Source organism: Bombina bombina, chromosome 5 (assembly GCF_027579735.1).
Source record: "Bombina bombina isolate aBomBom1 chromosome 5, aBomBom1.pri, whole genome shotgun sequence".
Lineage (NCBI taxonomy): Eukaryota > Metazoa > Chordata > Amphibia > Anura > Bombinatoridae > Bombina > Bombina bombina.
In genome coordinates, this window is record NC_069503.1 from 531,223,334 (window position 1) to 531,238,080 (window position 14,747).

At 37.4% G+C, this 14,747-nt stretch overlaps 1 protein-coding gene across 1 annotated transcript in view; it reads right to left on the reverse strand.

Annotated features, from left to right (window-relative positions):
- Positions 1 to 4,108: 4,108 nt before the first annotated feature.
- The window catches only part of STAC (SH3 and cysteine rich domain), a 472,981-nt gene continuing 462,342 nt past the window's right edge, over positions 4,109 to 14,747 (reverse strand). Inside the window, exons 10-11 of the mRNA XM_053714461.1 lie at positions 13,816 to 13,953; positions 4,109 to 4,793 (exon numbers count right to left, since the gene is read on the reverse strand). Coding sequence (XP_053570436.1) covers positions 4,695 to 4,793; positions 13,816 to 13,953 — 237 coding nt within the window. The 3' untranslated portion in view covers positions 4,109 to 4,694. The remainder of the gene's footprint in view (positions 4,794 to 13,815; positions 13,954 to 14,747) is intronic.

The window sequence follows — 14,747 nt, forward strand, 5'->3', positions numbered from 1 at the left end:
AAATTCCTCTTGTGTTGTACAATTACGTTTCAAACGTATGAACTGTCCTTTTGTAACAGATCGAAAGACCCTTTTTGGGTGATTGCTTTTCGCGTGGAGCAGTGTATTTCCTGAGATAGTTTTTCTAAACACCTTAGTGAACACTTTGTTTTCTCTACTCATAAGTGTTACATCCAAATAGTTGAGTTGCGTAACATTAAACTCATGTGTTAGTTTAATCCCCGCCGGATTATTATTAAGGTGCATTAAGAAATCCTTAGCCTCTGATTCACTGCCTTCCCAGATGATCAAAAGATCATCTAAGTATCTTCTGTAGTAATTGATCTTATCTTTCCAGGGTCCACTCCCTCCATAGATGTGGGACCGCTCCCACCAACCCATAAACAGGTTGGCATAGGAGGGGGCAAATTTGGCCCCCATAGCTGTCCCACATCTCTGGAGGTAGTGGTCTCCCTCAAACATGAAAAAATTATGAGTTAATAAAAACTCTGTAACTTTTAGGATATAGCTGCAAAACTGGGGACTATACTCAGTCATTCTTTTCAGGAAAAATGATTTTGCTTCTAGACCTTTGTCATGAGGTATAGATGAATATAAGGAAGTTACATCTATAGAAAGCCAACCAAAATTGCTTTGCCAAAAGATAGATTCAAGCTCAATCAAAAGTTGCTTTGTGTCTCTCAAATAACTAGACAACTTAGATACCATTGGCTGTAAGATGGAATCTAACCATTGTGACATAGGCTCTAATATAGAGCCAATGCCGCTGATGATGGCTAGTGTACAATCTGAGTTACATATTGTAACTTTGTTTCTTGCTGTGTCCTCCTCTTCTCCTGAAGTGGAGCAATCCCCAGAGGACTCAGCCTCACTTTCATTAAAGGTTACCTTTTTAGATTTAAAAGCTTGTTTATTCTGTTTCTTGCCTGATTTTTTACCTTTGGGGAACCTTTTTTGATCATTTTCTCTTCTATAATTTGTTCTTTGTTTTCTATTCCAAATATAGATTTTATTATTTTCATAATCACTTAAATTTCTTAGGTACTTATCGTGCTTAATCTCCATAATTAATGCTTTTGATTCTACCAGTGTAACCTGCAGTATTGAATCAAATTTCTTAAATTGTAACTCTTTGCTACGCACATTTAATTCAATTTACAAAACATCAATTTCTTTCGACACAGTAACTAACAGCTTAGATTTAAACTCTATTAACATTCCCATCAGTTTAAGTGAACAGTCTGATAGCACCCCATTCCAGACCCTTATGAACTCTTCGTCTTCCACCACAAAAGTGGGAAACTTGTTGACCCTCAGGCCCCTGGGTATCATACCCTGATTCAGATACTTTTGCAGTGTCCATATGTCCCATTTGAGTCTTATTTCTTTATCTAGGAGAGACTACATATGCTCAAATAGTCTGCTAAGTGTATAGGTGGAAAAATCAGAGGAAAACACATTCTCAATCTCTAAAGTATTCTCCACACGTTCATCTGAACTTCGCAATGAATACAATTTAATTACTTCAATGTCCCTCATTTCTTGTTCCATGTTGTGTGCTTCTGTGTGACTAATGCCGCATACACGCCAGAAACGTTATTAGTGCTCAACCACAATTAACAGGAAACAAACTGTGTGATAATCAATAGTCATAAGTTGTGTGAGCACCTGTTGTAACTGCCCAGTCTTTTTACTTGATTTGATAGGCAATCCCAATCTTGTATTACATCAAGGTAGAGATGTCTTGTAAATAGACTCACCCCTGCTTGGAGAATGTTCCCGGGTTGTTGCCGCTTACCGCTACTCGCAGAGACTGGCCTGTCCACAGAGAGCTTACTCGTACTCCTGGGGCAATGGGATGGTATCAATCAGAGCCCCTCTTTCTGCCTCCGGCTTATCCTCCGTTCTCCTCCTGGGTCCCTCTCCACTCGCGGTAGCTTGGCGTCTGACGTCACTGGAATCTCCACATTCGGCTTCCTTTTCCTCAGCTGTTCGATCAGCTGTCAGATCCGTCCGATGGGTGCTGGCTGGATAGATAGCGGTCACAAGCTACCAATGTGCACGCCCCGTTTCAGTTAACTCCAAGACACAAAGTGATGAGCTGCACCAGGGTACTTGTTAAAAAAACTTTTATTGCAGGTCACAGAAACTCCCCTCAAGAAGCATTGTTACACAACAACAAAGGACATTGTGGTGTGTGTAGAAATCACCCAAAGAGCTTATCGCTGACGCGTTTCAGCCTGACTGGCCGTAATCGTAGCATCATGTATAGCTTGTGGATACCTACAGTGTGGGGAAGGTTTTTCAAGTTCAGTAATAGGGGAACAATTCAGGCACTATTCATGCCTGAATTGTCGAGCCACTTATGTGGTTTACCTGCTGACCTGTGTACAATGTGGAGTTCAATACATAGGACTCACATCTAGAGAAACACGGGAGAGAATACGTGAACATGTAAATAATATCAAAGCAGGAAAATTGACAACGCCATTAGTGCAACATTTTAAAATGACACATAATAAAAATGCAGAAACACTGAGGTGGACCATCATTGAACAAGTAACTTGTAACGCAAGGGGTGGAGACAGGGACAAACTTCTAGCCAAAAGGGAGGCCTTCTGGATACACAGACTCAGAACTAGAATCCCCACAGGATTAAATTCAGAATTTGATATAATCAATTTTTGGGAGTAAAGGTTCTTGGGTCTGTGTGTCCGGGGGCATCCCCTAAGTCAGGCTAGAATTTAAAGTTTAAAGTATATTTAATTAAATATTTTTTGGCAACAATAGTCTTTTGCAAAGAGATAAGAAAATAATTTTTTGCAAAAAAGTTTTTTGTAATTCTTTGCAAAGCTGTGTAGCTTCTTCAGTTTTTAAATGACTCAATCATTAAACAATTTGGTAAGGGACTTAAATACATAAGCAAACATCAAGTTAGAGTAGTTTAGAGCTCAAAGAATGATATGGATATGTTGGCAAACTTTGTAATTAAGCCAAAAAGTTTCAAAGTTGTAAAGTCTAGAATTATACTACACAGACTGTAAGCCTATTGTAAGTCCTCACCAACAGCTCATCTGAAAATAAGCAACTGCATAATGTTTATATTACTTATTATTATTTATTAAACATTCAGGAACAATGTTTTATAATGGTGAATATATATAAGAGGTGTGTTCTTAGAAAACGCCCAGGATAATTCTTTTATCCAATCACAATTTAGCACAATGTATTTAAAGGTGGATTGGGATTATGAGCATTATGCTACGATTACGGCCAGTCAGGCTGAAACGCATCAGCGATAAGCTCTTTGGGTGATTTCTACACACACCACAATGTCCTTTATTGTTGTGTAATAATGCTTCTTGAGGGGAGTTTCTGTGACCTGCAATAAAAGTTTTTTTAACAAGTACCCTGGTGCAGCTCATCACTTTGTGTCTTGGACTGATTTATAGACATGAAGATCTTGTTCCTTTGAAATCTGCTTGATGGCTCAGGTCTGGTTAAACTGATTAATTTCAGCTTGCTTGGCTTTGCTGCAACACAAGCAGACAGCTCCACCTACTGGCTATTTTAATAAATGCACTGTTTCTCAATGCTTTTCAATAGCAGTCACATGACTGGAAAAAAGGTTGTTATTCTAAAATGGTGTAAATTGAACCATTGTAAAATGAGGGCCACCTGTATATTACTTTGGACATACACATACAATATTCTTATACTACCTGCTTGCAACTAAAAATCAAAACAGAAAAAATAATGACATTTTTATAATGTATTTTTTCATCTTTTAAATTTTTTTTTGCCATACAGTAAGTTCATAAAATGATCAGGATTTAGAATATTAAACAGTACTCGTTTAATTTTCTTGTATCAAACAAATTTCATAAACTCACATATATCTAAAATTTCTAACATATAATGTGGCTCAATAATAACAACAACAAAAAAGCCAAACGTTTACATGTAAGAAAAAAACCAAACAAACAAAAAAACCAACTTAAATTACAATAAAAAGTTAACATTTTTTAAAAAAATATTTGCATAAATTGTTGTCATGATACATAGAAAGGTAGTTATGGGTACTAGTATTTCAGTAGGTTTTACATATAAAAGGGTGTGTAAAAAAAGAAGATAAAGATAAAAATATCTCGATAAACTGATCAAAAGAAGAACAATAAACATGAATGTTTATGACACAAGTTCCATCAAATGATATTCTCAATACATTTTCTTACACATACACTTAGTGATAAGAATGTATACATAGAAATTTGCAGGCACATTACATTTCCCGTTAGGATCATTTTAATATCTTAGTCCAGGGAAATACAGTTTATTTGTAGGAATAAATGCTGAGCCAGATATGCTCTTCTAAAGGCATAATTATTAAAGCTACCCCTTCAAACCTGTTGTTCAAAATTCCCAGTATAACATTTCCTTTTAAGACATAAAGTTATTTTCTATCACGCAAAACTTTTTCCTCCTCTGCTTTAAAAGATCTAATTTCTCTTTTCTCAATTTGTTAACCAAGTATTTTTTAAAGATTATAACAGTCTCAAAGCTCCTCTGATTTCCTATTTTCATAGGTCTTGTCGATTCAGCGATGGAACGACTCATGTTGATAACGCAGTGCTAGATGAAGCAGACCTGCATTTCCAGAAAGCTTATCCATTTGTAATATCCACTATCTGAAGTCAGACGTTTTCCAGCACATCTAAGGGAACGTATCCTTTTTTCTTCCCACTGTTCACTCTGAGAAAGCCATTTTGTTCCTTTTCAGAACTTGTACAAATCTGGTGGAAGTATAAAAATAGAATAATAATAATAATTAATAATAAAAATAATAAAGTAATAATAAAAAAAAGTACAAAATTAATATAGTGCTTTGAGATATGTCTTTGAAATGTATATTTTTGGCTTTTTGGGGGGATATTTTTTTTTACTTTAGTACAACATGCAATTTTTGTTATGGGAAGATCTTATTTTATTTATAGGGTTGCCAGCTGGACACAATAATATGTAATAATAATAATAATAATGCCCCCCGAAAGCTATACATTAGCCCCCACTCTTGATCCCATGTATATTTTTCACAGCTGAGCAGTCATTTTACACCTTGGCTGCCAGTAACATACAAATCAATACTTTTACCTTATTATCTGCCAGTAACACATGTACATAGAAGTGATTTACCCCATTGACTACCCCCACTTTTTCCTTTTTGTACTGTATTGAGGTATATGCAGCATTTTATTTTTAGATAACACACAGGGACTTTAACCCCTTAAGAACCAACAACATACCCTATAATTAATGGTCTTTCTATGGGGCTTGCATTTTTAATAGCACAGTCTTGCTGCCAGCGTCAAGACCATGCTATTTCCCATGGCCAGGGAGGGTATAATAGCACTATTATAACAAAAAAAACAACAACATAATGACCAGCAATGTACATGGTGTGTTGTGGTCGTTAAGGGGTAAAGAAACTGGACATTCAAGTGTCCAGTATTTTTGTGAAGATTTTACTGGGCAGACTGCTAAAATACTGGACTGTCCGGTTAAATACTGGACATCTGGCAACCCTATTTATGTCCTGTAAGTAGCGAAGTATAACTTGACTATGCACCAGCCAAACAATACTGCTCTGTAGCAAACGGTATGACATTGCAAAGCATTTTAGAAACACCTTCTGGGTGCATATGCTATGTGATAACAATGTATCTGAGAGCTGGTTTTCAACATGACTGGGTTGTATTGCTTAGTGTATTTTCTTTTCTTTCAAGATTTAAATAATTAGCCATGCCCACAAGAAAACAGATTTTATAGACAAGTAGGTTTTTATTTTTGGTGATATATATATATATATATACTGTATATATATATATATATATATATATATATATATATATATATATATATATATATATATATATATATATATATATATATGTAAAGACAGTGTGATACAGCACTATGAACCTGGACAGTCCCAATTTGAATTAAATATACCAGTATAGTCCTATGTGTGTAGGGCTCCCAGTGACACCAATGTTAGTGTTTGGAGGGAATAAGAGTCATTCAATTCCACCTGCAGCCTTTTCCCAAAGGTGAGAGAAGTCCCCCTGTGAACAGGGAAGCTCCTTAGGGCAAAGATATCTGAAACAGAACAGGGAGGGGCGCACAGCAGAGAAAAACTCCTGGTGTAGTATGTCTGGACACTTGTTTGATGGTTACAAAACAGTGACAAATGCAAACTCACGTGTTTCCACCTCAACCATATGAGGTATAGATAAGACTCTGAGTGGTGAATATCCACTAGGGAAGGCAATCAAATCCCCTTGCGTCTGCGACTTGTCTTTCAAGTGAACTCAGCTCGTGAGGGGGGCGTGGCCTGATGCGTTTCGTGACACGATTGGTCACTTCATCAGACCTCTGATGAAGTGACCAATCGTGTCATGAAACGCATCAGGCCACGCCCCCTCACGAGCCGAGTTCAAACAACGAAGTGCTACGGCACTGCCTGCTAAGGACCCAGATTCACTGGGGATCAATACAACCAGCCAGAGTGGTTTAGCATATACGAGTGAGTTTCTTATTATAACCGTTCACACATGCTGTTACATTGCATTTGCTCTGGTAGAAGCGGTTTTTAAACAAGTGACTTTTTATGGAAAGTATATATTTTTTATGGAAATTTTATATGACTTTTATATGATTTGTGTCTCTGAATAAAACACCCTTTTAGAACTTCAAGGTGTTTGACACATATATTCATTTAACCCACTAACCAATAACGTTTGCAAGAGACTTTTCCTCCAAGACACATGTTACAGCCCCCCCCCCCCTTTCTAGAAGTGGTTAAGTTTCTGCCGGAGAGGTGAGGACTGTTCAGGAGGAGTGAAAGACAAGTCGCCGACGCAAGGGGATTTGATTGCCTTCCCTAGTGGATATTCACCACTCAGAGTCTTATCTATACCTCATATGGTTGAGGTGGAAACACGTGAGTTTGCATTTGTCACTGTTTTGTAAACATCAAACAAGTGTCCAGACATACTACACCAGGAGTTTTTCTCTGCTGTGCGCCCCTCCCTCTTCTGTTTCAGATATATATATATATATATACACACAGTATACACACACACACACACATCAAGATATATAAACACTGTATTATGTGGCATGAAAAATACATAATAAGAATTCAAAGAGCCTCTATTTTATGTTGCCAGACTAAGATCAATGATGTATGGAGTTATGGTGACCTAAAGTCCCCTGCTGAATTTATTTCAAAAGCAGGAATTGCTCCACTGCACTTTCCAAACTAAGCTCGTTTTGCTGAAGTCTAATAGCTGTCACTTTGAATGAAGAACTTAATTGATGGCATTCTAAGCTCTGTCATGACAGTGCCTCAGCTGCCTTGAAGACTATACAACAATAATGAATTAGACGGCACATAATAATTTGCTCCTGAAAAATAATAAAGTGTGCTCCTTCTGAGAAATCAGTCCTGGCACCTCTGTCTTTTTACTAATTTGGCCCAACTACAAAATAAAGTAGAGATTGTCTCCACTGGTTGGAAGATGCCAAACTAAACAGGCTATCAGACAGCTGTAAACAAAGACCCAGCTGAACTGTCACCAGGGAGTGACACTGATGCTTGACTCTGGTACTGCATTTTTGAAAAAGTGTCAAATTTAATTTCACGTTCTTGTATAGAAGAATTGGATGGCACTGTACGCATACACAACATTTGTTTCTACACAAACGAAACAGGTGATAAAATCAGCATATACAGCTGTTCTCTGTAGTAAGATCAAAGCATGACATAAAAGGGACATATATCACATCATATACCCAAAAGTATCCTGATTTAGATTTCTGCATGAATGTAATACGGGATTACACATTGTTCTGGTTTTAAATGAAACGTCCAGACCAGTTAGTTTGATAAAGTGTTGATTAAAATGAACAGGCTTCAGGGAAACTCAAATAATCATCACAGGCTGCTAAGGAATTAGGGACTGCTAATCTAAACTTTGTCAGCATGTTCATGTACATAGAAAATAATGAAGCTCTATAGAATTCACAATTTTGCAGTGGAGAGAAAATGTTACAGGGACAGCAAAGTCAAAATTAAATGTATTATTCAGATAGAGCACTGGTTTTCAAACCTGTCTTAAGGTTTCCCTAAAAAGGACACATTGTGAGGATATCTGAACTAGAGCACAGGTGAAATAATCAGCTGATTAGTAACCATGGTTATTTTACCTGATCTCATCCAAGGCAATCCTGAAAACCTGGACTGTTGGGGAGGCGTGAGGACGGGTTTGAAAACCAGTGAGTTAGAGCATGCAAATTAAAAAATGTTCCAATTTACTTCTATTATCCAATTTGCTTTGCTCTCTTGGTGTCCTTTGTTGAGGAGTCAGATCAGAACATCAATGCACTACTTGGGAGCAAAGTGAATACATCTGGTGGACAAAAGACAAGAGGCATATATGTGCAGACACCAATCACCAGCTAGCTCCCAACAGTGTATTGCAGCTCCTGAGGCTACCTAGGTAGTCATTTCATGAAAGGATACCAAGAGGACAAAGCACATATCATATTATAACTAAATTGGAAAGTTCTTTAAATTGCATGCTCTATCTGAATAATGAAACTTTGTTTGAACTTTACTGTTTTGTTAACTTGGATATCCCAGAGTGTCGGGTATAGACTTTCATAAGAAGTAATGATGATCTATGGAATGCACAATTTTGCAGGGGAATGGAAATGTAAAAGGAAGCTCCCGACACTGATAGAAAGATTTTTTGTTGTTTCCTGTGTACTTTACCTACCATGGCCTAGTTTTCATTAAGATGGTAACGTTTGGAAACTGGTGATAAAAATATTTATCTCCATTAATGTCTATGAAGAATTTTATGTTACCACTAGTTTCCAAACTTTACCACCTCAATAGAAACTAGGCCCATGTGTTTCTATTTTTGCATACAGTGCAGTTTAATAAGTACAGTAAACAGCAAGAACTGCAGGTGTAACAGGCTTAGAGTATTCTGATGACAAATGCAGGAAAATGTCATACACGCTCAATAACTGCCCCTGGTCAGCTCCATCACCAAAGTTACAAGACTCATTTTATAATAGAAATATAAGGAACCCTTTGAATTTTGGTTTCACAATTTCCTCAGAAGCCACATCCCATTATAAATGAACTTTAAGGGACCGATTTAACAAATGGCAGGCAGACATGATTTGCTGTAGTGAATCATGTCCTCCCGACATCGCTAAATGCCAACAGCATATGCCGTTGGCATTCAACATTGCAAAAGCATTTCTGGTGAACTGCTTGTGCAATGACGCCCCCTGCACATTTGTGGCTAATCGCCTGCTAGCAGGGGGTGTCAATTATTCCGATCGTATCTGATCGGGATGATTGCAGTCTGCCACCTCAGAGGTGGCGGATGAGTTAAGAAGCAGTGGTCTTATGACCGATGCTTCTTAACTTATTTTTCCGGTGAGTCGGAAACATGGGGCGGAGCTAGCAGCATCGGCTGCTTGATAAATCTCCCCTGAAGCATCCAGTTGGGATGCTAGTACCAGGAATTGCAAGGCAGTGTGAATCTGGCATGTGCATGCACAGCCATTTTATTACCCTCCTCAGTCTAAGGACGTTACCTATGAAATCTAGCATTATTTCATAAGATCACTGTAAAGAAAAGTGTGAATTCAGCACTGGTGATGTTGATTGCCTGTTGTTTTTTTCTTCTTCGCCAGGACAGTAAAAAGAATAGCTCTGGTTCACAGCGAACTTACTCTGGTAAGCTGAAGAAATTTTGAGGTAAAAAATCTTTTTTTTACCTAGAAATATACAGGGGATAATTTATTGTAAGCTTTTTACAGTAAGCTGCATCATTTTTAAGTGATTTAGTATATGGATGGTATATCCCTTTAAACTGACCTGGAGTGTGCTGAAGCTATAAAGGTCTTGTTAAATCAGTAATGGCGGAGTGGTTATTGTTGTTGAAGGAAAGTGTTGGAGTACAGACAATGGAATGGGCCAGTGTTAAAACAGACATTGATTTTCTGGAATTTTTCTGTGAGCTATAAATAAGCAGGCCACAGGCCTTTTAAACTAAACGTTTTAAACTTGGTTTTCGACATGTATTCCTTAACCACTTGACCCAATGTGAGGTATGTATATATCATGTGGTACGAAGCTAATTGTACCACTTAACTTATATATACATTGCAGCTGCAGGAAGCTACAGCAGTCTCGGCAGTAAAGTTACAGCCAAGAGCTGGTCTTCCTGAGCTGCAGGCACCTGTCTGCATATGGAACGGGAGCACGTTCGGTGCACCGGTTCCATATGAAGGCAGATGCCAGATCGTTACAGACAGTGACTCTGTGTGTGTCATCATCTCTAATGAAAATCTGCTGGTGCCCGCGGAGGTGTGGAAAGCCGGAGGAAAGTGGGCAGCCCAGCAGTGGAAGGGCGAGGGAGGGAGTGGGATGAAGGGAGCTGGAGGGATCTATCTATCTATCTATTGGCTACTTGTAAAGCGCAAACTAATCACCCGTGAGGTGGAAAAAAGGTGGAATGGGGGGTTCTAACTAACGATTGCCAGAGGGGAGAGGTGTGGGACCACTACACTACAGAAATATAAAAAATAAACAAAATTAAAATATATATATATGTTCATCTTCCTTACACGTCGTAAGGCATAAAGCTCGTGCGGAAACAGCGGCATCAAGCTCCATTCAGAGCTTGATAATTTGGCCCCTTTGTCGCCTTAAAAAAATATATAGTTTTGACAGGAAGATAAAAAAAGCAAGGCTCTATTTCTGTTTAAATGGAGTGATAGCAAAAATGCTAACAATTCTTTGGTATTTTTGGCAAGTATTTTGAAATAGCTGGAAACGAAATGAGTTAAAACCCGAAAGGGCTGTAAAGTCCCAGATAGACAATTTGTGTGTCACAATTCCTTATCGTAAATTCACATTTTGCTGTGGGCTTTTAATGCAATTTAGATTCATACAATTAATACAAGTTTATATGTGCAATTTGATTATAATTTAACAACATACATTCAAATACACTTTTAAAATGCTTATTTTATTGAGCACTATACTATATGTAGGTGTGACAACCCAGACTTTAGGTTTCCCCCTCTGCTATACTTGGTATCAAGTGTTGGGGTCCCCAAGCTGCTAGGAAAGTTAAGTAGTAGTGGACAGTGACCGAGGGTTAAGTAGTAGACGAGGTCAGGTAGGCAAGGTTCTGCAAACAAAGTCAGGCCAAAGTAGTCAGCAATAAGATTCCAGAACTGCCAGACAAGATACAGCCAGGAAGCTAGTCCTATTAACAAGCAAGGAATACAGGAAAGGGCTGACTTTTAATAGTCTGAGGTTAATGGGACATTAATCTGCTGGGTACAACTAGAGTAGGATTGTTATTATTTACTATGTTATTGTTTTCCTCCTGTACCCAAAGCCGTTGTCTTATTTTAACTCATTATAGAATCAAGCTAGTAAAGCTCTGCATTTTATACTGGGCGCCTCCATCTTTTAACATCCTGCAGATCTGTGATTTTACCGGCTTCTTGATGGCTGTACCTTGCACTTCAGTTTAGTTTACATAATAGCGAGTAGAAACGTTAAATTTTTGCAGTTTTATTAAACATATTAAATGTGACATAACAAATATAAGCTCCAAGATGGCAGCACCCAGTTTGAAGATGGAGAGCTTCACTATCTGATAATTGTAGGAGTTAAAATAAGAGAACAACGTTGATGACAGCTGCAGGTAAAAAAAAAACAATAGCATGGTGAGTAGTAACCATGCTACTGTAGTTGTACCCAGCAGTTTAATGTCCCTTTAATTGCAAAATGAGTCACAACTGCAGGTAGTTGAGGCCAGAGATTAAATGAAAAACAAAGACTTATTTACAATAAGATACATAGGGCAAAAGTTCTCCAGTAGCTTATCAGCAAAGCAACAAACTGCTGGGTAAAATCTCAAATATGACACTATACTTAGGTTACACCCCTAAGAGCTTGTGTTGTAACCTATAGATGACTGGGCCATAAGTAAATATAGAGGATAATCAGGGGAAGAATAATAAAGTAGTATACCGTACAAAAAGAAATAGTGACTCCATTCAAATCCTTCCGAATGTGTCAGTAGCTAGGAAGTTTTTTGTCTTTTTTCAATGATATTGAAACCAATAAGAATCATGGTTGATTGCATTACATAAAGGGATATGAAACCCAAAAATGATCATGCCATTTTAAAAAAAAGTTTACAATTTACTTCTATTATAAAATTTGCTTTGTTGACATTATATTCTGTTTTGAAGAGATACCTAGGCATCTGGATCACTATACTGCAGGAAATAGTGCTGCTATCTAGTGCTCTTGCAAATGGATAACTTTCTTGCAAAACTGCTGCCATATAGTGCTCCAGAAATGGGTCAGCTCCTAAGCATATGTCCCTGCTTCATTTATTAAGTAAAAAATATTTCTTAAAACAGAGGTGCCCTATTGAGATAAATCCAGTAAGAACAATTAAGGGCTAGATTACAAGTGGAGTGCTAACTAGCGATTTCGCTAGAGTGATAATTGAGCCAGCCGTAAAAAAAATTGCTTGAGTCGGGTTGCGCTGGTATTACAAAATTGAAAGTAAAAAATTATTGCTCTAGCTCTAACCCGACTTGCGCAAAAGGTTTTCCGCTAGCGCCATCACTTACTGCTTCATAGAAGTCAATAGAGCAAAAAAGTTTTTAAAAAATCTAGCACCCTACTCACGTGCTAACCCGAATCACCATAAGTCCCTACTCTAATAACCCCTAAACCGCCACATAGCCCACCGCAAAAGTCCCCACTACACTATTAACCCCTAAACCACTATCCCCTCCACAACGCAAACTACATAAATATGCTATTAACCCCTAAACCGCCATCCTCCCCACCTACATCCCCACACATCGCAATATCTAAACTATACTATTGACCCTGAAACTGCCATCCCCCTCCATTCCCCCTAGCGCTAACGATAGTGCTCCACTTGTAATCTAGCCCTAAGTGAAAAACAAATGACAGATTATCTGAGAAATATCTGTGATGGCTATCAAAAGCTTAACGGTTTAAATTACAAATGTTCTAGCAGGAAATAGTGGTTTATCTAACACAATTAGATTGGAATCTCAAAATCTGAAAATCTTAACTTAAATATGGCCTTTCACATAAAGACATTAAAATGAGTAAATACAGATGTGATATTTCCGAGTACATAGCACACCATTAAAATTCATCAGTGTTAATGTATGACTGTATATTAAGAAGGCCTAATACAATTTTATCACTGCAAATTGGTTAAACACATACTTAAAGCACCACTCTGGAGCCACAGAGAACTGCAACCCCAAGCACAAACTACTGATGATCCAATCAGCAGCACTAGTCACTAGTCTAAATAGACTATATAAGCCTATTTTATTTTGAACTATTTAAAACAAAACAGTGAAATAATTATTTGTAGAATTATGATTCTTTTTTCCAAGGAACAAAAACAGTAATTTTCCCCCTATATTTATTACAAGGTTGCTAAACATTTATCCTTGAGGACCATAGAACAACCCTTAAGAATATATTTTAAAAGTCTCTTAAGTCAATAAGTGACTTGAGCACATGGATATATAAAAAAAATAAGTCCCGGCTCTATAAGGTTATATTGATTGTGCATTAAGAATACTGTCATATGATATCTCAGACATATTGTGTGCTAACTAGCAATGGATAATAAAGGGTAATACCTGGTTTTCTTTAATTGTTATCTGCCCCTGTTCTTTGCATCCAATAAAAGTCCTGCAGCACCGGAAAAGTCTTTCATTTGGTTGAACTTTTTGAACAAAGTTGGCAGGAAAAAAGCCGACCCGGTCTTCTATTTGACCCTGGAAACAAAACTATGTGTTACTAAAACATATGTCATCAACATGATATAGCAATAAATATCAAAAAACATATAAAGTAATTGATGACATATAAAGCTACTCTTAATTACACAACACATTTTCTAAACTAAAAAAGATACATATACCCTGTGTCATCACAGAACCACATGCTTATTTACTGCATATCACATTGTGCTTTATTAGGTTCTTGAAGTGGGCTTAAAGGGACACTGAACCCAAATTTTTTCTTTCGTGATTCAGATAGAACATGACATTTTAAGCAACTTTCTAATTTACTCCTATTATCACATTTTCTTTATTCTCTTGGTATCATTATTTGAAATGGAAGAATGGAAGTTTAGATGCCGGCCCATTTTTGGTGAACAACCTGGGTTGTCCTTGCTGATTGGTGGATAACTATTCATCCACCAATAAAAAGTGGTGTCCAGAAATCTGAATAAAAAAAGCTCATATGCCTTCTTTTTCAAATAAAGATAGCAAGAGAACGAAGAAAAATTGATAATAGGAGGAAATTAGAAAGTTGCCTAAAATTGCATGCTCTATCTGAATCACGAAAGAAAAAATTGGGTTCAGTGTCCCTTTAATTCTATGAACTGAATAAAAAAAACACAGAAACATTTGTGGCCACTTATTACAAAAAAGGACTATATATATCACCATTTAATTCAAGAACCCTAGTCAAAAAGGATGACCTTCCTGGAGTCATTCTGAAGTAATCGATGACTCCAGACTAGTCATCAGAAGCCATCCTAAAGTATGCCCACAGGCCGAAA